This window comes from Ostrinia nubilalis, chromosome 28 (assembly GCF_963855985.1).
Source record: "Ostrinia nubilalis chromosome 28, ilOstNubi1.1, whole genome shotgun sequence".
NCBI classification, from domain to species: domain Eukaryota; kingdom Metazoa; phylum Arthropoda; class Insecta; order Lepidoptera; family Crambidae; genus Ostrinia; species Ostrinia nubilalis.
The window spans coordinates 4,527,537-4,555,170 of record NC_087115.1 but is presented as its reverse complement, the minus strand read 5'-3'; the positions used below and the strand labels follow the sequence as shown (position 1 = coordinate 4,555,170).

The 27,634-nt window shown below is 44.4% G+C and overlaps 2 protein-coding genes across 2 annotated transcripts; both read left to right on the top strand.

Moving 5' to 3' along the window:
• Positions 1 to 3,163: 3,163 nt before the first annotated feature.
• LOC135085212 (uncharacterized) lies at positions 3,164 to 9,053 on the top strand. The gene is made up of 8 exons (XM_063979966.1): positions 3,164 to 3,207; positions 3,257 to 3,381; positions 3,951 to 4,088; positions 5,002 to 5,128; positions 6,151 to 6,271; positions 7,916 to 8,053; positions 8,723 to 8,848; positions 8,961 to 9,053. The coding sequence occupies exons 1-8, from the start codon at positions 3,164 to 3,166 to the stop codon at positions 9,051 to 9,053; spliced, it is 912 nt and encodes a 303-aa protein (XP_063836036.1).
• Positions 9,054 to 16,262: 7,209 nt separating this feature from the next.
• On the top strand, positions 16,263 to 27,632 carry LOC135085211 (uncharacterized). The gene is made up of 9 exons (XM_063979965.1): positions 16,263 to 16,336; positions 16,564 to 19,499; positions 22,715 to 22,809; positions 23,293 to 23,487; positions 24,289 to 24,525; positions 25,192 to 25,344; positions 25,862 to 26,148; positions 26,861 to 26,993; positions 27,531 to 27,632. Exons 1-9 carry the CDS (start codon positions 16,263 to 16,265, stop codon positions 27,630 to 27,632), a joined length of 4,212 nt encoding a protein of 1,403 aa, XP_063836035.1.
• Positions 27,633 to 27,634: the final 2 nt, after the last annotated feature.

The window sequence follows — 27,634 nt, the reverse complement described above, 5'->3', positions numbered from 1 at the left end:
CGAATGTTGACGAACCCGTCTAACTTTGACATATTTTGGCGGGAGAACGAGACATTACGACAAATAAAGCCTGGTCCGTGAGCACGTAGAATTTTGTCCAATGACCCCAAGCTACCCATCCTTATCGCTCGCGCGTAATTATGTTGCTGTCGCGCTCGCACACTCACTGCGGGCGCCCGTCGCACATTCTACGTGCTCACGGACCAGGCTTTACACAAGATGGGAAGAGACAGAATAGATTGTCAATTCGACAGTTGAATCGACCTTTCGTATCGCTGCTAGTTGGCCGTACTTTAAGGCTTGGTATTTCTGCTAAAGTAGGTATTTCGCGCTGTCAAAATCTGCGCGCGCAATACTTCGCCGAAGACAGCGCGCCAAAGAGCTCTCGCGGCTACACAGTATAGAAATACGCAGTTGGTTAGGTTAGGTTGACTTCCTTCCGTTCAAGCGTCACACTCACAGCACTTTCTAATACAAATCATATCCAAGTGATACAAATTAAAACAACTTTCAAAATTTTTGGGAATATATTTATAATCGAATAAATATAGAATATAACTGCCAAAGTAAACACGGTTTAAAGAGGCGTGGCGTCACCCGACCTTCCGGAAGTTCCGCGCCGGCTAAAAGAATTTCAAGATTACGTCACCCGACCTATCGGTAGATCCTCGGGAGCTTGAGCGATTGAAAAAACATTTTATGATCAGTTACTCGTAGTAGCGATTATTTAGAGCTTGGATAATAAATTATAGTTGTTGCAATTCACAAAGCTTTGCATGTAGTTAATTACATTAATCAGTACACGCATCAATTTTGTTCAGTCTTTTTTTTTATTAATAAATAAAAATATCATACTAAAATTGCATATTACATATTTGTTTGTATTGTTCTGGGTGTTTTCTTTCCATAATTTATGTATAACGTATGTACGGGGCTCTGTATCGAAAATCACTATGAGCAATGAGCATCACACACGGTTACCCGGAGTGCATTACCGCAGCAAAATTTTTATAAATGTTGTGCTTTAGAGAGTCGAGAGTATAGCAGATAATTAGTCCATCGTGAGCAGAAATTTGTCCACTAATAGCAAAATTCGTTCAAATTATAGTTTTAAAGTTATTAGGAAAACAGATTTTGCTGGGGTAACGTTTCAAACATTACCCTGGTAAATTTTTTTTTTTGAAAGTCGTTCTATCCCGGAACCAAATACATGGATAGATAGCTCTTGTTGCGTAGTAATTTGTCCACGAATAGCAAAATTTGTTCGTGTTCCGGTTCTCAAGTTATTTAGAATTTTGCTGGGGTAATGTTTTGTGATGTCCCAGATCTCGTAAATGGCTCAACGCAGAAGTTTGAAAAAAATACCAATGATAGACCTTGATATGTCCAAATTAGTTCAAACATTAGTCATTGATTTGAATGATAAACACCAGTGTAATTAAAAGATCTAATGTAATTAAAATCAGATAAAACGGATTTGTGAGTAAACCAGTACTCTTACAATCGAATAAAAAGGTGTAGCATGTACCCTTGGTACACCTTTATAACCACAGTATGTTTTTGGCTAAAAGATTCTTCTATCTTGCAGTTTAGACTTTTATTACAGACCTCAGACAGTATTTTTGGAAAACTTTTACGCATGGTGGAGGAAGGGACGCTCTAGAGCAGTGGTTCTTAACCGGTGGTCCGCGGACCACCGGTTAAGAACCCTGGTCCCTGGAGGCATTCCAAGTGGTCCACGATGTGCACTTGCACACCTTGGTCAAAACCACTTTTAACTGATTTTTGCAGTCAAACTGGTTTTGACCGATTATGAGGTGGTCCCTGACAAGACAGAAATTTGGTAAAATGGTCCCTCATGACTTAAAGGCTAAGAACCACTGCTCTAGAGACTCAAAACTACAAGGATACACATGAACTCCAGTTTTAAATCCGTTGATATCTGCTGCATCTGCCATGTTTTTGGCTATAAGATTCTTCTATATTACGGCTTAGACCTTTAGCTACAGACCTTAGACAGTATTTTTGTGAAAATTCTTACGCATGGTGGAGGAAGGGACGCTCTAGACACTCAAGTCTACAAGGAGTCACATCAACTCCAGTTTTAAATCCGTTGACATCTGCCATCTTTATGGTTAGAAGATTCTTCCATCTTGCAGCGTAGACCTTTAGCTACAGACCTTAGACAGTATTTTTCTACAAGGAGTCACATCAACTCCAGTTTTAAATCCGTTGACATCTGCCATCTTTATGGTTAGAAGATTCTTCCATCTTGCAGCGTAGACCTTTAGCTACAGACCTTAGACAGTATTTTTGAAACATTCTTACGCATGGTGGAGGAAGAGACGCTCTAGAGACTCAAGTCTACAAGGAGTCATATGAACTCCAGTTTTAAATCCGTTGACATCTGCTGCATCTGCCATCTTTTTGGCTAGAAGATTCTTCTATCTTACAGCTTAGACCTTTAGCTACAGACCTTAGACAGTATTTTTTATTATTTATTTGTGTCAGTGTGCTCTTCTAAAGAGTGTAAGACGATTGTATGTAGGTACTATTAAAATGTAATTTTAACTCATTGGTTTTGTCTCATATTTGAGGAATGTACTATGTATCATGAGTAGAGTCTTCGTCTAAAAGGATGCGAACGATTTAAATTTCAATAGGTAGACAAAATTGATAATTCTTAATTATCAAAAATTTAAGCTTTCTCCAGTAACACTGATATTATTATACTGTGACTCATCAAAGTCATCATTGTCAAAAATATTGACAAATCGCGAACTGTCACGGCCAAAAAACTGACACGCGTCCGTCCTCCGTAAGCGCCACCGCGCGACTGATTGAGATTGTCCAAGCCGTCATGGACGATTTTTTCCACATTTTTTAACATAGTAACTAAATAAGACGCAATATAAAAATTTCATCCGTTAAAAGCCCTCAAGTTATTTCTGAACTTTAGTTTAGTAAAAGATTTAGAATCTCAAATCGCTTATTTTAAAAATAAAACCATAAATAGAAAACGAGTAGAGGTAACTTTGGGAATTTATTCTATCGAGTCAACTTCATCAAATCGTGTTTCCATCCGTTAATAGCCCTAGAAAATATCCTCAACTATGCCCAATAAAAATCTTAGCCTTTAATTTTACTGTTTAGTACCTCAAAAATGAAAAATGAAAACCTCATTTTCGCCATTTTCTCTGCTACCCGGCCTTAATAAAAAACATGTTTTTTCTAACTTGTCTGGTTTGTCCCTCAGGCCGCCCGATACAGTGGAAGGGCAGCCGGCGGGTCACGTGGCTTGTGCGGGCGAATGCGCCGGCGCAAGGGACGGCCGCCAGTCGCCCGGGACCGACTCTAACCGGACCGTCGATTTGGACGACCGTGAGTGTTGTTTTAATCACTTATATCTACGGAAAGGTGTCCACCAAAACGGAAAGGAGTGAATATGTATTTGAAAGACCAATCAAATTTCGTTATTTTCACATCACATCTCCGCTGTCTACTATTTGGTGGTAATTTCCTCCTACCTACCTAGGAGGTATTGTAACAGAGTAAATGTTTTATTTATTATGCCGAAATCAGGTATTATACCAGAGGTGGAATTGTGTAAAACAATCGTTATCGTTTGACAATTCATAACGTATGATTATTGTGTCAAACGCTTTGTTTAACTGACTTTATCGTACGTTATGAACGTTCTGTAGTGTTCGGGAAATATAATACGGGGTTTTATATTAATGTTACATGACTGTAGATGTTGTTTGTAGTCTATGTCTATAATCTATATTATGTAAGAACCTCTGTATACCAACATTGAAGCAATAAAGAATTTGAATATGTAGTCTGCTCGACATCTTTGGAAAAAAATGGAGTTTTCTTATTCTACTTCTATTTATTAAGCGGTTATCTTTTAGTTAAATACCGAACTAATAATTTTTATTTGCCGGCAGTGAGCGGCGAATCGGACGCTAACTCCGGAAGCAACTCGCTAGGGCTTTCTACGTCGTCGTTGGACTCGGCTTCGGAGCTGCTCCTCGCTGCTGCCGCCGCTGTGGACTCAGCTGGAGAAGACGCCGAGGCCGCGCCAGGTAGGATGCGACGTGTCATGACGTGGTAGAACCTGAAAAAACCTAGAGATCCGCAGGAGAACCAAAGTGACCGACATAGCTCGCAGAATTATATAGCCACTATTCCGTAGGCAGCGGGTTCGATTCCCGCACAGTACAAACATTTGTGTGCATGAACATATTTGTTTGTATTGGACTGGGTGTTTTCTATGTATAATAAGTATGTATTTACAAAAAAAAAGTGTTTAAGTATGTTTATATCCGTTGTCTAGTACCCATAGTACAAGCTTTGCTTAGTTTGGGACTAGAAGCGCAGTGTAAAATGTCCAAGGATATTTATTTATTTAATTGCTAAAATCAAGCGGCAGTGGGTGGGGCACATAGCTCGTAGAGACGATGGCCGTTGGGGCAGAAAAGTTCTCGAGTGGCGACCACGGGCTTGAAGATGTAGTGTGGGCTGGCCTCCTACTTGGTGGACCGACGATCTGGGAAGGGCCTGGATGCGGGCAGCGCAGGACCGTTCATTGTGGCAGTGGATGTCATTTGGCTGAAACGAACGATAGAACCTGAAATGAGATTCGTACGTAGGAGACGTCTTGCGGTGAAAACTGTCGTTATTAGGAACGACCAACACGTCTTCTGTGCACAAAGGTCGCCACCGAAGATTCCTACTACGAGCAGTCCTGCGCCGTCCATATTTAGGTGGTTTCACCAGACTTTGACACGGTGAGGGTCTCGCGAGATCGTCGGTCTACGGAGTAGTCTTCCGGTCCGGTCATCATATAAACATCAGTTCTACGAGCCACAGCCACTTAACTTCTGCGGGCAAGGTTACTGTAGGTCTTCTTATTTCTGATTTAACACCTTAGTTACACAACCATTTCAAAACTTTTTTCATCTACCTCATTGACATATCATATTTTATTTCGTACAGGAGAACTGTGCAGAACCGTCAGGCACCTGATGCGGTCGATAGCGTCCATAGAGCGGCTGATGGACCGCGTGCTCAAGCACTGCGACGAGTGGCCGGCGCCTCCTAGTAGGAACGACCATGAAGCCAGGTTTGTAAAAAGATGGGAACGGTTTCTTCAGTGAAAATCGTGATAGGGGGACGAAAATTGGATGATTGTGTTGGGAATGTGAGGCAATTAGACGGTGCACAATTTGGAAGTGATTGGTTGAAGTATACCAAACGGCCAGAACAACTTAGGGTCTACAACTTTAAGTATTGTGACGAATAGCTGGTGCCTCCTAGCAGGAACGATCATGGAGCGGTTTCTTTAGTAAAAATCGTGCCAGAAGTATGAAAATTGTATGGTTGTGATCGGAATGTGAGGCAATTGGATGGTGCAAAATTGGCGTTTGAACAAAAATAGAATTTTTGTACTACTATTGTTTACAAATAGGCAATGGTCTGCGTTTTAAATCATTGTCACAAGTGGCGGGCGCCTCCTCCTAACCGGCAACGTAGCAACAATATTGTGAACGGTTTCTTCAGTGAAAATCGTTCTAGAGGTATAATAACTACGTAGTTTTGTTGGAAATGTAGGGCAATTGGACGATGCAAAATTTGATTATGATTGGTTGAAGTATACCTAACCAGTCATGAATTTTCTACGTGTTGGTTATCCTTATTCTATTTTGCAAATAATTACTGGCTACTAGTGGTGACTGAGTTTGTTCCGGCGTTTCATCTCAGCACTTGCCATATGTTTGTTTCGAAGCGCTGGTAGGGCCCAAAAGATAAGGAGACATGTAAAGTGCCCCTTATGGCCCAGTACAGACGGTGAAACGCAACTGCAACGAAACTGCAACTGCTAGTTACTTTTGAGTTGCATCTAAGTTTCTGCCATAGCGTCCGTTGAGAGACCACACATGACGCGACCAGTTTGAAACTTTCAGTGTCAGTTTCATTCATCAGAATCATCACAAAGTTGCAGTTTCGTTGCAGTTGCGTTTCACCGTCTGTTCTGGGCCTAAGGGCTACCTTTTTTTTAACTGTATTTGACTTTCATAAGTGCTACCAGTGGTCAAAATTGAATAAAATATCTTTGATTTTGATAGATTTTTTGATTTTGTCCAGGAAACGCGTAGACATGGGCCTGTCTGAAGTGGATCGGAAGCTGATGGCGATGTACCGACGCCTGCCCGAGGTGCATCTGCGCCAGCTGCAGGTCTACAACAAGCAGAAGAAGCTTTCCACGGTGAGCGTCATCATCATCATCATCATTGTTATGATCACCAGGTCTTTTAGTCTTGGAGACGACATTTTCCAATTTACCAGAGGCAAATGGAGGATTGTATGTTACAAAGAGAAGACGGTGAGCGTCATCATCATGCTCATCATCAAGTTTTACCGCAGGAGAACGACCTTCTCTAATTTCATCATCATCATCATCATTTCAGCCATAGGACGTCCACTGCTTCCCTAATGCTTTCCACGTTGATCGATTGGTAGCGGCCTGCGTCCAGCGCTTCCCTGCTACCTTTACGATGTCGTGGGTCCACCTTGTAGGTGGACGTCTCACACTGCGTTTTCCGGTACGCGGCCTCCATTCCAGAACCTTGTCGCCCCATCGGCCGTCAGTTCTGCGTACTGTGTGCCCTTCTCTAATTTACTAGAGGCAAATGGAGGATTTGGTCTACACTTCCCAGTGTCGACGTTAAGGGATGTCTACAACACGCAGAAGAAACAGTCCGTTCGTTATCATCAGGTCTTTTAACTGCCTCCGTGGTCTAGTGGTAAGAACCCGCGTTCCTCGAATGACGAGTCGGCTAGTACAATGCCTTGACCGTTTGGCTAACGTGGCTTTATGCTTTTGTGTCAATGAAGGCGTTTGGAAGAAAATAACGCTAGTAAGAAAAATGGTGTCCTCTTAGCGGTGTCACTGTAAAAAAAAATGGCGATTGCCATTTTGCTAACAATTTCTAAGAAGCGCTATTTTCGGCTAAATGTAATGCCAATACCAAAGCCAATGATTAAATTTTGGCGGTCAAGCTGTTGAACTTGTTTATACAGGTCTTGCAGCAGTGAGAACGAGAAATTGAGATAGTTTCAGAGGCCCTTCATAATGATGAAGATGATGATGATGATGTTTGTAGTGTACTGACAGTGGCTGCGTTTTGCGGAAAATAGCGCTTGTTAGAAATTGTTAGCAAAACTACCGAAACTTTAGCATGTTTTCGGCGAGGACACGTTTGCTAAACTTCAAAAGTGACGTTTTCTCATATTTTTTTTGTCAGTGACAGCACTTACCGCTAACAGGATGCCATTTTACTTACTATAGTCTGGTCCGGGAGCACGTAGAATTTTGTCCAATGACCCCAAGCTACCCATCCTTATCGCTCGCACACTCACTGCGGGCGCCCGTCGCACAGTCGCGACAGCAATATAATTACGCGCGAGCGATAAGGATGGGTAGCTTGGGGTCATTGGACAAAATTCTACGTGCTCACGGACCAGACTATAGCTAGCGCTATTTTCCGCCAATAGGGATGTTTCCTGGGTCAAAAAGCAAGAGTTTTAATTAGTCCGTCAGTTAACTTATCAAAAAATACTCTACACGTATTTTTCACTTATTCAAACTAATGAAAATTTAAAAAGATAAAGCGCGCCAAAGTTCATACGAAGAGGCCCGTGACGTCAATGCTTGCATAAAAGTGCCGCACGTTGTGACGTCGTGCGGAACTTCAACGCACCATAACTATGTAATTATTTGTTAGATTGACAAATAAAAATATATGTGTCCAATATTTTTTGATATTAAACATGACGGACTTAAAAAAATTTTTTTAGGAAACTAGCCTATTGCCCCTATTAGTCCTCAAACATTTTCGTCTACCGTCAGGTGTGCATGCAGCTGGTGGGCGGTAGCGCGCCGCTGCCGCCCTGCCCGGGCTCGCCGCCGCCCACGCCGCACCACCACCACGCCGCGCCGCCCTGCCGCAACCTCTGTCCCGAGTACCATCTCCGGCGGTTCCAGGAGGTGAGCAGATAAAGACCTTGTAGACAAGGTCATAGGCTACATTTTAGATTAATGGTGGGGAAACTTTAAGGTGCATTTTTGCTCGCGACGTTATGCCACAATCTGTGTCTGGAGTAACGTCTCAAGCGCTTGCAGGAGGCGAGCGAATAGCAGCACTATTGTGAGAGCAGTGTAGTTCACTTTGGTCTAGCAATGAGGGAGTTTTTGGGTGCATTTTTGCTTGCAACTTAAAGCTGCCAAAATACATTTAAGATGCTTCCAAGAGTGAGGGAAAAGCGACATTATTGGTGGAGAAAAAGAGTGTGTTTTAGAGTAATGACGAGGAAACTTTTGGGGTGCGTTATTGCTCGCGTCTCTGTGCCGTAACTTGGACCCAAAAAAGTAGCATCTATGACGCTTCCAGGAGGCGAGCGAATAGCAGCACTATTGTGAGAGCAGTATAGTCCACTTTGGTGTAACAATGGGGAGGCTTTAGAGTGAATTTTTGATTGGGACCCTGGGATTGCAGGATTGGATCCCTATGACGGTATACCATCTAAGGAGCTTCCAAAAAGTCTGAGAATTGCTACTGTAATTATGGATAGTAGGGTTCATTTTGTGTAGCAATGAGCTTTGGGAATTTCTCTGTGCCACAATCTGGACCCAGTGTAGCATCTAAGGCGTTTCTAGGAGGTGAGCGAATATAGACCTTGTAGACAAGGCCATAGGGTGCAATATAGCTCGCCGCACCACCACCACGCCGCGCCGCCCTGCCGCAACCTCTGTCCCGAGTACCATCTCCGGCGGTTCCAGGAGGTGAGCGAATATAGACCTTGTAGACTGAGCCGTAAGGTAGACTTTGGTGTAGCAAGGAGAACTTTAGGGTGCATTTTTGATTGGGACCCTATGACATATCTTGTGTTTGTAGTACCGTCTCAAGCGCTTGCAGGAGGCGAGCGAATATAGACCTTGTAGACTGAGTCGTAGGGTGCACTTTGGTCTAGCAATGAGGGAGTTTTAGGGTGCATTTTTGTTTGCGTCTCTAGCGCAATCTGAACCCAGAGTAGCATCTCAGGCGCTTGCAATAGGCGAGGGAATAGCAAGTCTGTTGCGACGAAGGTGCATTTTTGCACGCGACGTCATGACGCAACCTCTGTCCCGAGTAATATCTCAGGCGGTTCCAGGAGGTGAGCGAATAGCAGCCCTATTGTGAGAGCAGTAAAATCCAATTTCGTAAAGGAATGAGCGAGCTTGAAGGTGCATTTTTGCTCGCGTCTCTGTGCCACAATCTGGACCCAGATTGGCGGCACTAAGGCGCTTCAGGGAGGTTAGAGAATAGAGACTGTAATGCTGGGCAGTAGGATGCAATATAGCTCGCCGCACCACCACCACGCCGCGCCGCCCTGCCGCAACCTCTGTCCCGAGTACCATCTCCGGCGGTTCCAGGAGGTGAGCAGATATAGACCTTGTAGACAAGGCCATAGGCTACATTTTAGATTAATGGTGGGGAAACCTTAAGGTGCATTTTTGCTCGCGACGTTATACCGCCATCTGTGTCTAGAGTACCATCTCAGGCGGTTCCAGGAAGTGAGCGAATAGAGATCTTAGTGGTGAAGCAGAAGAGTGCAATTTCGAAGGAACTTCCGAGTGCGTTTTTGCTCGGGATCCTGTGACGCATCGTGTATCCGGAGTACCATCTGAGGTGAGCAAATAGCGACTTTCATAGACGAATCCATAAGATACACTGTAGCTCTGCTAAAATCTCTGTCCGGAGTACCATCTGCGGCGGTTTCAAGAGATGAGGGAATAGCAGCCCTATCGTGAGAGCAGTATAGTCCACTTTGGTGTAGCATTGAGGGAGCTTTAGGGTGCATTTTTATTCACGACGTTATGCCGCAACCTCTGTCCCGAGTACCATCTCAGGCGGTTCCAGGAGGTGAGCAGATAAAGACCTTGTAGACAAGGCCATAGGCTACATTTTAAATTAATGGTGGGGAAACTTTAAGGTGCATTTTTGCTCGCGACGTTATGCCGCCATCTGTGTCTAGAGTACCATCTCCGGCGGTTCCAGGAGGTGAGCGAATATAGATCTTAGTGGTGAAGCTATAGAGTTAATTTTGGAGTAATGACGAGGAATCTTATACCGCAACCTGTGTTCAGTGAAGGTAGCTATAGGTATCATTTTTGCTCGCATTTTCTTGCCGCAGCCTAGACTGGTTAGCACCTAAGACGCGACTCTAGTGATGGGTAGTAAGGTACACTTTGATCTAGCGATGAAGGAGCTTTAGTGTGCATTTTTGCTTGAGACCCTATGACGCATCTTTTGTCCAGAATATCTAAGGCACTTCTAGGAGGTGAGGGAATAGCTACTCTAATAGTGAAAGCCATAGAATGCACTTTGGTGTAGCAACGAGGAAAATTTAGAGTGCATTTTTGATTGAGACCCTATAACGCATTGTGTGTCCAGAAAAATGTACCATCTAAGGCGTATCCAAGTCTGAGGATTGCGACTGTAATGATGGATAGTAGGGTTCATTTTGTGTAGCAATGAGCTTTGGGAATACTTTTGCTCGTGTCTCTGTGCCACAATCTGGATCCAGAGTCGCGGCACTAAGGCGCTTCAGGGAGGTTAGAGAATAGCGACTGTAATGCTGGGCAGTAGGGTGCAATATAGCTCGCCGCACCACCACCACGCCGCGCCGCCCTGCCGCAACCTCTGTCCCGAGTACCATCTCCGGCGGTTCCAGGAGGTGAGCGAATATAAACCTTAACCTTTAACTGGTGACATGGTTTTTGTGTAACGTAACTGGTGACGTACGGTCTGAGAGGCCGCTACCGTATCAAGACTGTAGCATAGAAACTAGGTAAGGTAGCATACCACAATCTTTAAAAACAGATTATTAGCATATAGAAGAATTAAATTTAAATAAAATAATAAACTCTAAATATAATTCTTAATGCAGAACTTGCTGTTAAATTATATGTAGTAATAAAAATCAAAAAACTAGAGATGAGATCGATAATCGCAAATAAGAAATTTAAATCAACAAATTATAACAAAATTAGTATTTTTTATTATAGTTCCAATGATAATCAATTTAAAAAAACCCATCACACATAGGTAACCTATAATTTTAGAAAACTGGCAGTGGTGAAACTTTTGTATTTTTTATTGGCTGTCAGGACATTTATTGTTTGGCATAAAAGTGGACCGTCATTTTCACTTTCTTACTGATTCTCGTCAATTGGTCCTTCATCTTTAAAAACACTTTCTTCGGCTTCCGAATCATGGTCACTTTGCTCCAGAACGATGTTTGGATGGAACATATTCGGCTTCCGACCCAATTGAGTCTTCCTTTTCCGGATATTTTTCAACTGGCGAATTTTCAAGTCGTTTCATAAAGTATGGCACTATATTCCCAACTAATGATCCTACGCTTCTTTTTTGGAGTTATTTAATTATCAATTTCAAGTAAAAACTGTAAAAATACGAAAAAACTGTATGAAAAAAATGTCACGTAACTGGTGACATGCGGTCTGAGAGACCGCTGCTGAACTTTACATCGATGTAACTTGCCGATTTAGAGCTGAATGATGCAAATATCCTTATCTACGGCGTAGAAACAACTAAACTTGAAGCTACTGAAGCGGTGAAACATTGGAAGTACGGGGAAGGGGGTGAAACGATGTTTCACTGACGCCGCCCGGCCTGTGAGACCGCTTGTCACCAGTTAAAGGTTAATGGTGGAGCCGAAGAGTGCATTTTACAAGGAACTTTAGAGTCCGTTATTGCTCGGGGTCCTGTGACCATCTGAGGTGAGCGGTTCCAGGAGGTGAGCGAATATAGACCTTGTAGACAAGGCCATAGGGTAAACTTTGGTGTAGCAAGGAGAGAACTTTAGGGTGCATTTTTGCTGGCGACGTTATGCCACAATCTGTGTCTGAAGTAACGTCTCAAGCGCTTGCAGGAGGCGAGCGAATAGCAGCACTATTGTGAGAGCAGTGTAGTTCACTTTGGTCTAGCAATGAGGGAGTTTTAGGGTGCATTTTTGCTTGCAACTTAAAGCTGCCAAAATACCATTTAAGATGCTTCCAAGAGTGAGGGAAAAGCGACATTATTGGTGGAGCAAAAGAGTGTGTTTTAGTTTAGAGTAATGACGAAGGAACTTTAGGGTGCATTATTACTCGCGATCCTATGACGAATCTTGTGTCCAGCATAGTCAGCATACCATCTAAGGCGCTTCCAAAAATTCTAAGAATTGCTACTGTTATGATGGATAGTAGGGTGCATTTTGTGTAGCAATGAGCTAAGGGAGAACTTTTGCTCGCGTCTCTTTGGCGCAATCTGCCAGAGTAGCGGCACTAAGGCGCTTCAGGGAGGTTAGAGAATAGCGACTGTAATGCTGGGCAGTAGGGTGCAATATAGCTCGCCGCACCACCACCACGCCGCGCCGCCCTGCCGCAACCTCTGTCCCGAGTACCATCTCCGGCGGTTCCAGGAGGTGAGCGAATATAGACCTTGTAGACAAGGCCATAAGGTTCATTTTAGATTAATGGTGGGGAAACTTTAAGGTGCATTTTTGCTCGCGACGTCATGACGCATCTTGCTTCCGGAATACTATTTGAGGCGCTTCAAAGACGCGAGGGAATAGTAGCTCTGTTGTGAGAGCAGTAAAATACACTTTGGTCTTACAATGAGGGAACTTTAGGGTGCATTTTTGCTCGGGACGTTATGCCGCCATCTGTGTTTAAAGTACCATCTGCGGCGGTTTCAGGAGGTGAGCGAGTAGAGATCTTAGTGGGGAAGCTATAAGGTGTACTTTGGTGTAGCAATGAGGGAGCATTAGGGTGCATTTTTGCTTGCGACGTTATGCCACAATTTGTGTCCCGAGTACCATCTGCGGCAGTTTCAGGAAGTGAGCGAATAGAGATCTTAGCGAAGTGAATTCTTGGTGAAGCTATAAGGTGTACTTTGGTGTAGCTTTAGGGTGCATTTTTACTCGCGACGTCATGTCGTAAACTGAATCTGGAGTACCATTTAAGATGCTTCCAGGAGGCGAGCGAAATGCGAATAGCAGCATTATTGTGAGAGCAGTAAAGTCCACTTAGCTAAAGGAATGAGGGAGCTTGAAGGTGCATTTTTGCTCGCGTTTCTGTGCCACAATCTGGACCTAGAGTCGCGGCACTAAGGCGCTTCAGGGAGGTTAGGGAATAGCGACTGTAATGCTGGACAGTAGGGTGCAATATAGCTCGCCGCACCACCACCACGCCGCGCCGCCCTGCCGCAACCTCTGTCCCGAGTACCATCTCCGGCGGTTCCAGGAGGTGAGCAAATAGAGACCTTGTAGACAAGGCCATAGGGTAAACTTTGGTGTAGCAAGGAGAGAACTTTAGGGTGCATTTTTGTTTGCGTCCCTACCGCAATCTGAACCCAGAGTAGCATCTCAGGCGCTTGCAGTAGGCGAGGGAATAGCAAGTCTGTTGCGACGAAGGTGCATTTTTGCACGCGACGTCATGCCGCAACCTCTGTCCCGAGTAATATCTCAGGCGGTTTCAGGAGGTGAGCTAATTGCAGCCCTATTGTGAGCGCAGTAAAATTCAGTTTGCTAAAGGAATGAGGCATTTTTGCTCGCGTCTGTGCCACAATCTGGACCCAGAGTCGCGGCACTAAGGCGCTTTAGGGAGGTTAGAGAACAGCGACTGTAATGCTGGACAGTAGGGTGCAATATAGCTCGCCGCACCACCACCACGCCGCGCCGCCCTGCCGCAACCTCTGTCCCGAGTACCATCTCCGGCGGTTCCAGGAGGTGAGCAGATAAAGACCTTGAAGACTAAGGCCATAGGGTGCAATATAGCTCGCCGCGCCACCACCACGCCGCGCCGCCCTGCCGCAACCTCTGTCCCGAGTACCATCTCCGGCGGTTCCAGGAGGTGAGCGAATATAGACCTTAATGGTGGAGCAGAAAAGTGCATTTTCCAAGGAACTTTAGAGTCCGTTATTGCTCGGGGTCCTGTGACCATCTGAGGTGAGCGAATAGCGACTAATAGGCGAAGTCATAGGATGCAATGTAGCCCTGCTAAAATCTCTGTCCGGAGTACCATCTCCGGCGGTTCCAGGAGGTAAGCAGAAACCTTAATATTAAAGGAGATCTTAATATTAAGGGATCCTGAGACGCACGGTGTTTTCGGAATACCATTTAAGATGCTCCCAGAAGATGAGAGAAAAGCTTTGTTAATGGTGGAGCAAAAGAGTGTATTTTAGAGTAATGACGAGGGAACTTTAGGGTGCATTATTGCTCGCGTCTCTGTGCCGCAACTTGGACCCAGAGTAGCATCTAAGACGCTTCCAGGAGGCGAGCGAATAGCAGCACTATTGTGAGAGCAGTATAGTCCACTTTGGTGTAGCAATGAGAATGAAGCTTTAGAGTGCATTTTTGATTGGGACCCTGGGATTGCAGGATTGGATCCCTATGACGGTATACCATCTAAGGCGCTTCCAAAAAGTCTGAGAATTGCTACTGTTATGATGGATAGTAGGGTGCATTTTAGTGTAGCAATGAGCTAAGGGAGAACTTTTAGCTCGCGTCTCTTTGCCCTGGACCCAGAGTACCATCTCAGGGGGTTCCAGAAGGTGAGCGAATATAGATCTTGTAGACAAGGCCATAGGGTGCAATATAGCTCGCCGCGCCACCACCACGCCGCGCCGCCCTGCCGCAACCTCTGTCCCGAGTACCATCTCCGGCGGTTCCAGGAGGTGAGCGAATAGAGCCCTTGTAGACAAGGCCATAGGGTGCAATATAGCTCGCCGCACCACCACCACGCCGCGCCGCCCTGCCGCAACCTCTGTCCCGAGTACCATCTCCGGCGGTTCCAGGAGGTGAGCAGATAAAGACCTTGTAGACAAGGCCATAGGCTACATTTTAGATTAATAGTGGGGAAACTTTAAGGTGCATTTTTGCTCGCGACGTTATGCCGCCAACTGTGTCTAGAGTACCATCTCAGGCGGTTATGATGATAATGATGGATAGTAGGATGCATTTTAGTGTAGCAATCAGCTATGAGAGTGTTTTTGCTAGGTGATTGAATAGCGACTTTATAGACGAATCCGTAGAGTGCACTCTGGTTTAGCGATGAAGGAGCTTGAGGGTGGTTTTGATCGCGACGTTATGCTGCTATCTGTGTCCATAGTACCATCTAAGGCGCTTCCAGGAGGTGAGGCTTGCGTTTTTTCCCACTGTTTCTTTATTTGTTTCTTCACGTACGCTGACGGTTTTGCTAACAGTATCAACAAATAAACAACTACCCTTCTTTTCTTTCCAGGTCCGACGCAAAGTGATGCACATGCGCGACCAACAACTATACTACCAGCGCCTGCGCGTGTGGCTCGAGCAGCAGCTGCGCCGCGAGAGGGAGAGGTAACCTGAGCTTTACACTCCACACATAGAGTCCAATATCGCCAGGTGTGCACATGCGCGACCAACAACTATACTACCAGCGCCTGCGCGTGTGGCTCGAGCAACAGCTGCGCCGCGAGAGGGAGAGGTAACCTGAGCTTTACACTCCACACATAGAGTCCAATATCGCCAGGTGTGCACATGCGCGACCAACAACTATACTACCAGCGCCTGCGCGTGTGGCTCGAGCAACAGCTGCGCCGCGAGAGGGAGAGGTAACCTGAGCTTTACACTCCACACATAGAGTCCAATATCGCCAGGTGTGCACATGCGCGACCAACAACTATACTACCAGCGCCTGCGCGTGTGGCTCGAGCAGCAGCTGCGCCGCGAGAGGGAGAGGTAACTTGAGCCTTACACTCCACACATAGAGTCCAATATCGCCAGGTGTGCACATGCGCGACCAACAACTATACTACCAGCGCCTGCGCGTGTGGCTCGAGCAGCAGCTTCGTCGCGAGAGGGAGAGGTAACTTGAGCCTTACACTCCACACATAGAGTCCAATATCGCCAGGTGTGCACATGCGCGACCAACAACTATACTACCAGCGCCTGCGCGTGTGGCTCGAGCAACAGCTGCGCCGCGAGAGGGAGAGGTAACCTGAGCTTTACACTCCACACATAGAGTCCAATATCGCCAGGTGTGCACATGCGCGACCAACAACTATACTACCAGCGCCTGCGCGTGTGGCTCGAGCAACAGCTGCGCCGCGAGAGGGAGAGGTAACTTGAGCCTTACACTCCACACATAGAGTCCAATATCGCCAGGTGTGCACATGCGCGACCAACAACTATACTACCAGCGCCTGCGCGTGTGGCTCGAGCAACAGCTGCGCCGCGAGAGGGAGAGGTAACTTGGGCCTTAAGAGTAGGCGCACACCGTTGATTTTTCGTCGGCTGGAGCCCTGCCCATTAAAGTTGTTAAGTTCAAAATTGGCAATAATATTCCAACAGTGTCATATCGTACTCTTACCACAATACTTCTTGAAAAAGTTAAATTCAACCTTATACTGATTACAATCAACTCATAAACTTAAAAATTCATTGCGCCATAATACAATCATATTTCTCTTACAGCCTGCCTGACAGCAACGTCACGTTAGTCGAAGACTTACCTCGGCGCAAGCGTCGAACCGCGAGCCCCAAGCTGCCACGCCTCGCCACCGCTCCTAAGAGACGCCTCAAACACCCCTCCCCTCTCGCACGACCCCATAAGATCCTCCAAATGCTCAAATACAAAACCCCCCAAACCGAACTCTTGAAATCCGACGAAGAGAAACCCAAGTCCGAAGCCGAACCGCCTGAGGCGTTCCCTTTAGAGAGAGAAGACAATATCAGCGATACCGAAACGATCGTAGGTGAGAAAGAGTCGGTGGATATCTGCAAAGAAATGAAGGAATGTCTGGCCAAATTCGCCAATTTTGCTCTCACGACAGACGCGAATCTACAGCAGGAATACGAAATGCAGACGGAGGGAGGGAAGTATCCGGAATCCGTCAGTCCGCCGTTGCAAGAAATGTCGCCAACGACGTCCGAACCGACGCCCACCTTTCAGAAACCAACTCAAAGATTATTATCGGTCAACAAGTTACTCCGCGACGATAAAAACGACGCACAAAACGCACCCGATATCAATATACCGTTGAATGCACGCAAAAAAGAAGACGAAAAGGAATGCAATGAAGAAGAATGCAACGATAAAGACCCTAATGTTTACAAGTATGTAACATTCGGTTTAGAAATCAAAAAAGCTATGGAGGAGTGTCAGAACATAATCAATTCTTACAATACCATGAACAACGGGACCAAAGATGACGATGGGCCGTTGTCGCTAGAACAGATATGCGAGCAAGTGCTTAATTTGGACAAGGATTTCGCTGATGTTCCTTACGCTAAACTGGATTTAGACGATCCGAGACATTTAAAAGTTGCCAACTTCTTCTTCGAAAACATGCCGCAAATCATCGCCAACATGCCCAAAATTGCGTCCAAACTCAATCTAGAACTACCAGATTTAGATACAGTTATAACTAACATACCAGACGAGGCGCAGTTCACGCCGGAAACTTTAAAACAAATTAGAGAATTAAAGCTTAATAAGTATAGGGATAACGTGAAAGTCACTAAGAACACTGCCAAACGCAAAGCGAACCGTAGGATTAAGAATAACATTGACCCTGACTTCATAGGCACTATGACGTTCGAATTCGACTCGAAGGATATCACAGACTTATTGAAGGACGAAAAGGAGTTACAGGCGTTAATGAAAAGCAAGAGCAACAATAAAGAAGATTTCAAAGATCTGCTGTTTTCGATCTCGGCTCAAGTAGTTATAAATAAAGTTTTCGAATATTTTAAACAGAACAAAAGTCCCGAACTGGCTAAATGTTTAGAGGAAGACGGCGAATTGTTCGCGTTGCCCAAAAACGCGATCAATTGTGAAATGTACTCACAAGCGTCTACATTATTCGATAATTCGGTGAAAGACGCCCTCAGTATGGACGAGTTACGCGAACTAGTGAAGTCCCGCTTTGTGTCGTGGAAACACTACGTCGCGGCGAAATTCAAGAATATACCCATGGAGTTGCTAGAGCACGAAATCGAAGCTATGCTAGACAAATTCTACACGTACATCCAAGATTTGGCTTCGAAGCAATACGCAAATGATTGTGATAAGTTATTAGAAAAAACCGAAGAGATACGAACGAGGGATTTTAGTCCCGACTCTGATAATTGCACCTCTAAGGAATCGCTGCAGCAAATCACGAAATTTTTAAGAACATCTGCTGGGAATGCCTTCGATCTTCTTCTTATGAAACTGTCAGAGATGTATCAGGACCAGAAATGGTCGGTAAAAGGCTTGAAATTCAACTACATGGATGTTTTAAGACGATGCGCGGAATCCCAGCAGTTAGCCGGGTGGATTCTAGTCAACCCAGAGATAGCAGCAAATGTGATGCAAGAACTAACTGGACTGCCGATTAAAAACACTGAGAACGTACCGGATTTTACGACGTTATCGTTAGACAAAAAGAAGGACTACTTCATTGAGAGGTTAAGAGAAATGAACAAAGTGTATATGGAGAGTTTGCCCAAGAAAGCACTTACGGGTGATGAGTGGCTCGTGATGCTGTATAGATTGGAACAACTCGAGCAAAAGTTGAAGGAAGCGTTCGCAAAAATTCAACCGCCTCCTGCAACTGTGTCAGTCAAATGTCAAACGAATTCGATATCGAACGCGAGCGAAGCCGAAATCTTAGCAGCTAAGGGCCTCAGCAAAATCATAGGGAAAGCGAACGTTAGGCCCGTCAAGAAAACCGAACCGAAACCCGTCGTGAAAGAGGAGGAAAAACCGGCGGAGAAACCGGAAAAAGAAGACGATGACAAGAAATGTAAGAACGATGCTTTACTGGCAAAATGCGAAGCGATACTCACATCGAAAGGGGACAATACTTTACTAGATAGCTTCTACACGATCAAACATTACATCACCCAAGGACTACCAGTCCCGGAGACGTACAAAAAGCACGTCATTTCCATCTGTTCGAGCATAGACGCGAAATTACTGGACGAAGATATCGAAGAGACCTTAAAAGTGACAGATGACGTTGACAGTTGCACGATAGAGCAGAACCTAGCTGTCATTGGTTCTCAGAACCCAGAATTATTGGCTAAATATTCCGCGCAAGCGTTGAGAAACGCGCGTCAAACATTAAATACTGTAGCGTTCAGAAACATGATGCGGAATGGACAATCTAAATCAGAGTCCGACGCTTGTGATACCCCGAAAACTGACTGCAAATGGACGAACGATTGTCTCTGCAATTCTTGTAAAGACGCAGACTCCAATTCGGTCTGCCTAGGCGATATAGTGAAGCAGTGCTATGAGAAAGGCAAGAGTGGTCTAGAAGAGAAAAAGAAGGAAGTTAAGAAACCGGTGCCCAAACCAGCGAAGGCGCCGCCTAAAGCGTGCGAAAATACTAACGCTACGCATCAGCAACACGTCTGTAAAAGTAAGTGTTTTTTACAGTATTTTCCAGGGATGTTATGGATATCCGTAACCATAACCGAAACTTTCGGATATCCGAAACCGTAACCGATTCAAAAGTTTCGGATGTAGGCAGTTTATATACAGGGTGTCCCAAAAACAATGGATAACCCTGTAACCTTCGATAGGCCTCGCCATGGTCTCCCTAACGTCCAATTTTGACCCCAGTAAAAATATCACCGTTTTCAAGATTTTTAAGTTTTTGTACATTTTTAGAAAATTGCCACCTGCGATTACTTTTTCTCATGCCATTTCTACAAATGAGGATACTTTTCAATCTAGTTTTTTTCCTTATCACAAGGGATAGTTGGGCTATCAAAAGAAAAGATTAAAGTTCAACAAACTAGTTTAAAAGTATGAAAATTGTAAGAAATTGCAGAGAAGAAGGAAAAATTAATTCATTGTCTTGCACTTTTGATCAGCCGTCGTGTAAAAAAAATGTAGGAAGACCATCGTGCCCATTACCTTAAAAACTTCCTTGGTTAATTGAGATTCTAAAAAGGTATCACAAGCCTATGTATTCTGTGTTATTTTTATCTTATGGCTACTTGAATAGCAACTAGTATGAAAACTGCAAAAATGAGTTTTTCTCGTAATAGTTAAACTAGGACTGCATAATTGCATTAAATACAAATGGATAATTTTTAGCGTAGGAATTTTAATAAAGGAACATTTTATCATCATCATCATTTCAGCCATAGGACGTCCACTGCTGAACATAGGCCTGTACCCCAATGATTTTCATAATGACCGTGTAAAAGCGCTTTTTTAAAGCCTATTTGCAAAAATAAATGAATTTTATGAATTTTAATTTACCGCTTAGTAGCGGCCTGCACCCAGCACCTTCCTGCTTACCTTTATGAGGTCGTCGGTCCACTTTGTAAGTGGACGTCCTACGATGCGCTTTCCGGTACGTAGCCTCCACTTGAACCCTGTTGCCCCATTGGCCGTCCGTTCTGCGTTTTTGTGACTACTTAATTTTGGTTTTAAACCCTATAAATGTGCCTATAGACAGATACCCGTGATAATACACGGCTCGGAAACGTGGATTTTTTGGACAGCGTGCTATAGAAGGGGCTGTGCTCGGGTTTCTTCACGAAACCGTATCAGAAATTAGGAGATCCGTAAACGAACTAAAGTCGCTTACATAGCTCGACGGATCAGCAAGCTGAAGTGGCAATGTGCAGGGCACAGTAGTTTGCAGAACTGAGGCAGCAGGGTTAAAGTGGAGGCTACGTACCGGAAAGCCCATCGTAGGACGTCCAGTTACAAAGTGGGCCGACGAACTCATAAAGGTAAGCAGGAAGGTGCTGGGTGCAGGCCGCTACTAAGCGGTCATTATGAAAATCATTGGGGTACAGGCCTATGTTCAGCAGTGGACGTCCTATGGCTGAAATGATGATGATGATGATGATAAAATGTTACTTTATTAAAATTCCTACGCTAAAAATTATCCATTTGTATTTAATGCCACTATGCAGTCCTAGTTTAACTATTACGAGAAAAACTCATTTTTGCAGTTTTCATACTAGTTGCTATTCAAGTAGCCATAAGATAAAAATAACACAGAATACATAGGCTTGTGATACCTTTTTAGAATCTCAATTAACCAAGGAAGTTTTTAAGGTAATGGGCACGATGGTCTTCCTACATTTTTTTTACACGACGGCTGATCAAAAGTGCAAGACAATGAATTAATTTTTCCTTCTTCTCTGCAATTTCTTAAAATTTTCATACTTTTAAACTAGTTTGTTGAACTTTAATCTTTTCTTTTGATAGCCCAACTATCCCTTGTGATAAGGAAAAAAACTAGATTGAAAAGTATCCTCATTTGTAGAAATGGCATGAGAAAAAGTAATCGCAGGTGGCAATTTTCTAAAAATGCACAAAAACTTAAAAATCTTGAAAACGGTGATATTTTTACTGGGGTCAAAATTGGACGTTAGGGAGACCATGGCGAGGCCTATCGAAGGTTACAGGGTTATCCATTGTTTTTGGGACACCCTGTATATATTTTTTTGTATAGCATTATATTATGTAAAGGCATAACAACCTGATTTAAATAATCTGTATCAATTTTTATTTTTTTATTACTTTTTATTCGATGTAAAGTGTGCGGCCATGAATGAAGCGTGTTGGACAACTATTGCATTCTAAAGCACAGATATCTGTAACCGTAACTGAAACTTTCGGATATCCGAAATAAAAATAGATTCGTAACCGTAACCGAAACCGGTATAATATTATCCCTATATCCGTAACCGTATCCATAACCGAAACTACGAAACTAACTAACTATCCATAACATCCCTAGTATTTTCTTTATTTTTTGGGTGTCACGACAACTCGATTCTACGACAACTTAAGTTGTCATGTGATCTAATTTCGTAGATACTTTTTTGTCATTGTTCTGTAGTCTCCACAAAAAGTAACTGCTGTGTAAACGGATTCGTTATGAAATCGATAATCAAACGAATGTCACTATAGGCCTAGTCTAACTCAGTCTGTGCCTGAGGTATGGAAGCGGCACGGGAGGGTGATTTAGTGACGGTCAAACGTCAGCAAGACTCACATTTGTATGCCCTGTCACGTCACAATATTTATAATTGAAGCCACGATAGCCGAACGGTGAAGGGGTCGGACTGGCCGACTCGTGATCCGGGGAACGCGGGTTCGGTCCCCGCCGCCGCTCGACTATTGTGGTGAGCTCACTCGTGACACAAGCGTATTTAGCTTAGTACAAGGGGCTAACGGGACTCTTAATCTTCTTTTGATAAAAAAAATGTCAATCACCCCTCCCATTCCTCAGACACTGTTTCAATCAAGCGTTACAGCTATAGTAGGACTATTCCCAAACTCTCCTTCCAAACTCCTGTGTAGCCAGAATCTACAGCTGAAAATCAATGTTCTGCTCATTTTTAGAGCAGTGTCTACACTGAGCTTTTTTGCATCTCTACGGCACACTTACACCTTAGCGCAGGATTTTCTTTTTTATTCTTTGTAATGTACTATTTTTCTTACTACTCCTGTGTTTATTACTTTTACTTTTTGCTTATTGTGTGTCTATATGTGTTCTGCAAATAAACCTTATATCCTTATATCTATCTTGACCGCCAATAAAAATCTAACCAGTGAAGGTCAAGTTACTCCCACTATAGTAAATACTTGTAATCTCCTCAGTGAATCATGTGCCGGTGGCTGGCGGTGGATGCGCGGGCGAGGGTGGAGCTGATCAGCCCTGCACCTGCTGCTACTGCACCGTGTTTGGACATGCGGTGAGTACCATCATCATCATCATCGTCATCAGGTCTTTTGGTTTCCACTACATGAGCATGACCCTCTCTAATTTAACAGGCAAATGGAGGATTTGAGTTACCCTTCTCACACTGTCCATGTTTACTGCACTATTCTCCTTCATCATCATCAAGTCATTAGGCTCTACTTACGACCGACCCTTTTATTCACCAGAAACCTATTTAAGGCACTCGTCGAGGAGGCCACGATCTTATAGTCTGCCCCAATAGACACTGTACATTTTGTACATCATCAAAATCACCATCAAATCTTTTAATCTCTACTGCATTCTTTCACCAAATTAAAAGCTAGAAGGGTTGGCGAGGCCTGATGTTCGCATGTTTGTCCCTTATTCACCTCTTGCGACATCCACGCGAAAAGTTCGGGTGGTACTATTCTACTCAGCCGTATCAACCCACCTTAATAAAACCATAGCAATAATATAATTATTTTCACAACCACAGCCGCCTCTAACAACCCCCGTGCCGCGTAATTTCAACGAGACGAGGGAGCGTCTGCGGTCCATCCTCAACAAGAAGAAACAGCAATGCAAGAGCAACGGAGAAGAAGTGCTGGAGAAGAAACAGGCGGCTGTACAGACGCAAGAAGTGGCTGCTCCGCCGAAGGTGAAACCGCCACAAGCGTCCCCTAAACCGCCGGTGAGTTACTGGTAGCCATAGCAGACTTGACTTAAGATCCTATGTCCCTTAGATGGGGCAGAGAGCGTCCAAAAGTCCTCCATCACATTCTACAGCGCACACTTAAACGCCAGACGCGGCGATGGAGTCGCTTTTTGGAAGCTCGACGGAGCGACAACAGTCGGTAAAACGTACGATTACACTGGATTCCCACCTCTCGTTCTTACTGCTGCACCTCCTGTGCAGCCAGGATCTACAGCTTGACCACCAATAACCCAACCGGTGAAGGTCAAGTTTGTCCCGGGGGAAAGTTGAACTGTCATTGGACCCGCAACGAAATTCATCAGAAGAACATAGGGGACACAGAAGAAACAGGCGGCTGTACACACGCAAGAAGTGGCTGCTCCGCCGAAGGTGAAACCACCGCAAGCATCGCCCAAGCCGCCGGTGAGTTAGCAATAGATAGGTGGACCGACGACCTCATAAAGGTAGCAGGAAGGCGCTGGATGCAGGCCGCTACCAACCGGGCGATGTGGAAATCATTGGGGGAGGCCTATGTTCAGCAGTGGACGTCCTAGTGTGTCTTCAAAAACGTGGTGACTGGTTCAGTGATTGATTATAATAATTACGAGTATTGTACTAAAAGTGACATAATCCTGAAAACTGACACGCCAATGACATGCAGTGTCATCCTAAAATCGGTTTCGTTTGACAGCTCTTGGTTGTTGCTCTATTCCAAAGGAATATTTATGGTTGACGCTCTGCGAGATTTTTTAATCAAATATGTTATACTTTTTGTAAATTTTAATGTTTCCATTCCAGGCTCTCCCAAAAACACTTCCTCCAAGCCTAACCCCGTCTCAAGTGCAAGCGAACCGCCAAAAGCAGGCGACGCTAGAAGCGCAGCAACGCCAGTTAGCGGATAAAATGTCCAAGATGGCCGTCAGCGAACGACCCAAAGTGGCCCAGAGAACAGTACCAGTTCAAATGAATACACCCCCTGGATTGAAGGCGGAAGGAAAGGTCAATCCGAACGCGATGGAACAAATTCGGTTACAGGTGAGTGCTATTATGTACCTTATTGTATGTGCAATAAAGTTTTGAAGACCCAAAGTGGCTCAAAGAACAGTGCCGGTTCAAATGAATGCGCCCCCGGGATTAAAGGCAGAAGGAAAGGTCAATCCGAACGCGATGGAACAAATTCGGTTACAGGTGAGTGCGATTATGTACCTTATTGTATGTGCAATAAAGTTTTGAAGACCCAAAGTGGCTCAAAGAACAGTGCCGGTTCAAATGAATGCACCCCCTGGATTGAAGGCAGAAGGGAAGGTCAATCCGAACGCGATGGAACAAATTCGGTTACAGGTGAGTGCGATTTTGTACTTTATTTTAAGCGCAATAAAGTTTAGAAGACCCAAAGTGGCTCAAAGAACAGTGCCGGTGCATTAAGCACTGCATTCCAGGATTGAAGGCAAGTGAAAGTCCATCCGAAGCGCGATGAAACAGATTCGGTAATTCCACCGCACCCATTTGGGGTGCGAATTAGGCCCGGTTTCCACCAACAGGAAACCAGGAAACTGAAGAATAAACTTGACATACTGAAACTTATTCTTCAGCTAAAAGTTATCTTACGATTAAAAAGTTATTTAAAATCGTCTCGTCACATACTTTTGAAGTAAAATATTTTTTATTCTGTTTATAAAATCGATATTATATTCGTTACAGCAACTAAAACAACAACAACAAGCGCAGCTCCAACAACAAATGCAGCAGCAACAACAGCAGAAGAAGCCGGAGCCGATATACGACCTGCCGATACACAACAAGCCGACGCTCACGCCGCAGCAACAACAACAAATTCGGCAGCAACAACAACAGGTAAAGGGATCTGATTAATACAAAAAGGGAAAAAGATACAGCATAATCGTCCATAAGCATTGGTTATTAGTCTGTTATTGTTTCATTGTATGTTTTCCGAACAAAATAAATAACGTCTCGCTCCAAGGATTTCTTAGGACATCATTTTTAATAGGTCACAATCGATCTGCCCTTCGCAACACAGGCGCTCGGCGCCTTCGTATATGTTTAAAAAGTTTAAAACCAAAAAAAAAACCAGCATCACTTTTTTAAATTATAAAATGCATTAAATAATGTCTTTGATACCAAATAAATATTGTTTCTTTCTTTCTTTCTAAATCATAAAATTGTAACTCACTGACACTGACATTCGCCATGTGGTCAGGGAATTGTATTTTCTATAGCAATATTAGGTGCAATGAAACCAATATCTTCCCTTTTTAATAAAATATAAGAAAGTGATGGTTATTTTGTGTACTGTAAAAAACGGCTCACGTCTTATGTTATCGTTCCATTAAAAAAATAATATTTGTTCCAGTTCCAACAGCAACAACAGCAGGCTCAACAACAACAACAACAAGCGCAACAACAGGCGCAACAACAAATCCAACAGCAGCAGTTGCAGCAACAACAACAGAAGTTGCAGCAGCAGCAACTTCAGCAACAACAAATGAAGCAACAGCAACAACAACAGCAGCTGAAGCAACAACAACAACAGCAGCAGCAACAACAACAACAAAGGCTGTGTCGGCCGCAGCAACAGTGTGCTGTATCGCTATCTAGTCGGGATACGAGCGTGTTCTCCACCTCCTCTGGTTGTTCGGGGTAAGTGCAGTGTCATTAAAGAATACGGGACCGTTCCCACCTCTCGTTCCCACCGCTGCAACTCCTGTGTAGCCAGGATCTACAGCTTGACCGCTTATAACCCAACTAATGAAGGCCAAGTTTGTCCTGGGGGAAAGTTAAGCCCGGTTTGCACCAAGGCAACCTTTAATTAAGGCAATACCTTAGATTATAATTTTATTTAGAAGGAAACTGAATGTATGGTGTACGTTTTGTTGGTTGTCCTTAAATAAATAAATAGACGCCGGATTTTAATGCCTGTATTCACAAACGATGCTTGCTTAAGTGAAGCAGCAAATCGAACGCACAGCGCTGAATAGAGTTCTGTGATTGCTTTGTGTGTCACCTAGTGTTGCTGATCGATAGTCTATCGATCGCCAAACTATCGCAAGACTATCGATTGGCCTATCGACAGTATCGATACTATCGATAGGCCAATCGATAGATAAGGCTTTACTATCGATAGGCCAATTGATAAGGCTTTTTCAGATGAAAACTATCGATAGCTTTACTATCGATAGTTCGGCAACACTAGTGTCACCCTGTGCGTTCATGCGCACTCTGAGACCTCATAGTAATGTTTGTATGCATTTCTTGCATTTTAATTAAATAAATAAATAAATAAAATTGTAAATACGGGCGTAATTATTTTTTACAAGCTATGCATGCATTGATCGACATTCTTCATCCACAGCGGCTCGTGCTGGCGCGGCTCCCGCTCGGACCCGCGCGATTTGGACGCGCTGCTGCAGTACATCGAGGGGCCCGCGCGCCACGTGGACCGCGGCAAGAAGCGCGCCAAGAAGCAGCGCCAGAAGGCCAAGAAGGTGAGCTGGTGTACCTAGCTAAAGCCCGGTCTGTGAGCACGTAGAATTTTGTCCAATGACCCCAAGCTACCCATCCTTATCGCTCGCGCGTAATTATATTGCTGTCGCGACTGTGCGACGGGCGCCCGCAGTGAGTGTGCGAGCGCGACAGCAACATAATTACGCGCGAGCGATAAGGATGGGTAGCTTGGGGTCACAGACCGGGCTTTAGCCGGAATCCTAATCCTAGCCTAGCTTCTGGACGCGTTGATGTACAGGGAACCTCGCACCATGGAGACCGAAGCAAGAAGCGAGCTAAAAATAGCGACAGAATACCATGAAGGTAAGCTAGCTTCTATGAGGGGGGGTCATATGATCTAGGGGTATTAAGCTGGGGGTTGAAAATCTAGATTGGATCAAAGTTAGTAACTAAACAGCTAAGGAAACCGAAAAAGATAAGCATGGGTGTATCTAGCTTCTGGGTTAGAGAGGAGGCAGGGGAATATGGTCTAGAGAAAGGGTATTATGCTGGGGGGAGCAAATCTGGCCTTGTTCCAGGCAAGAAACGACGACAGAAGGCTATTAGGGTATGCATTCTGGCATAGGGGGGTGCATTATGGCACAGGGGAGATCATTATGCCACAGGGGAATGCATTCTGAGC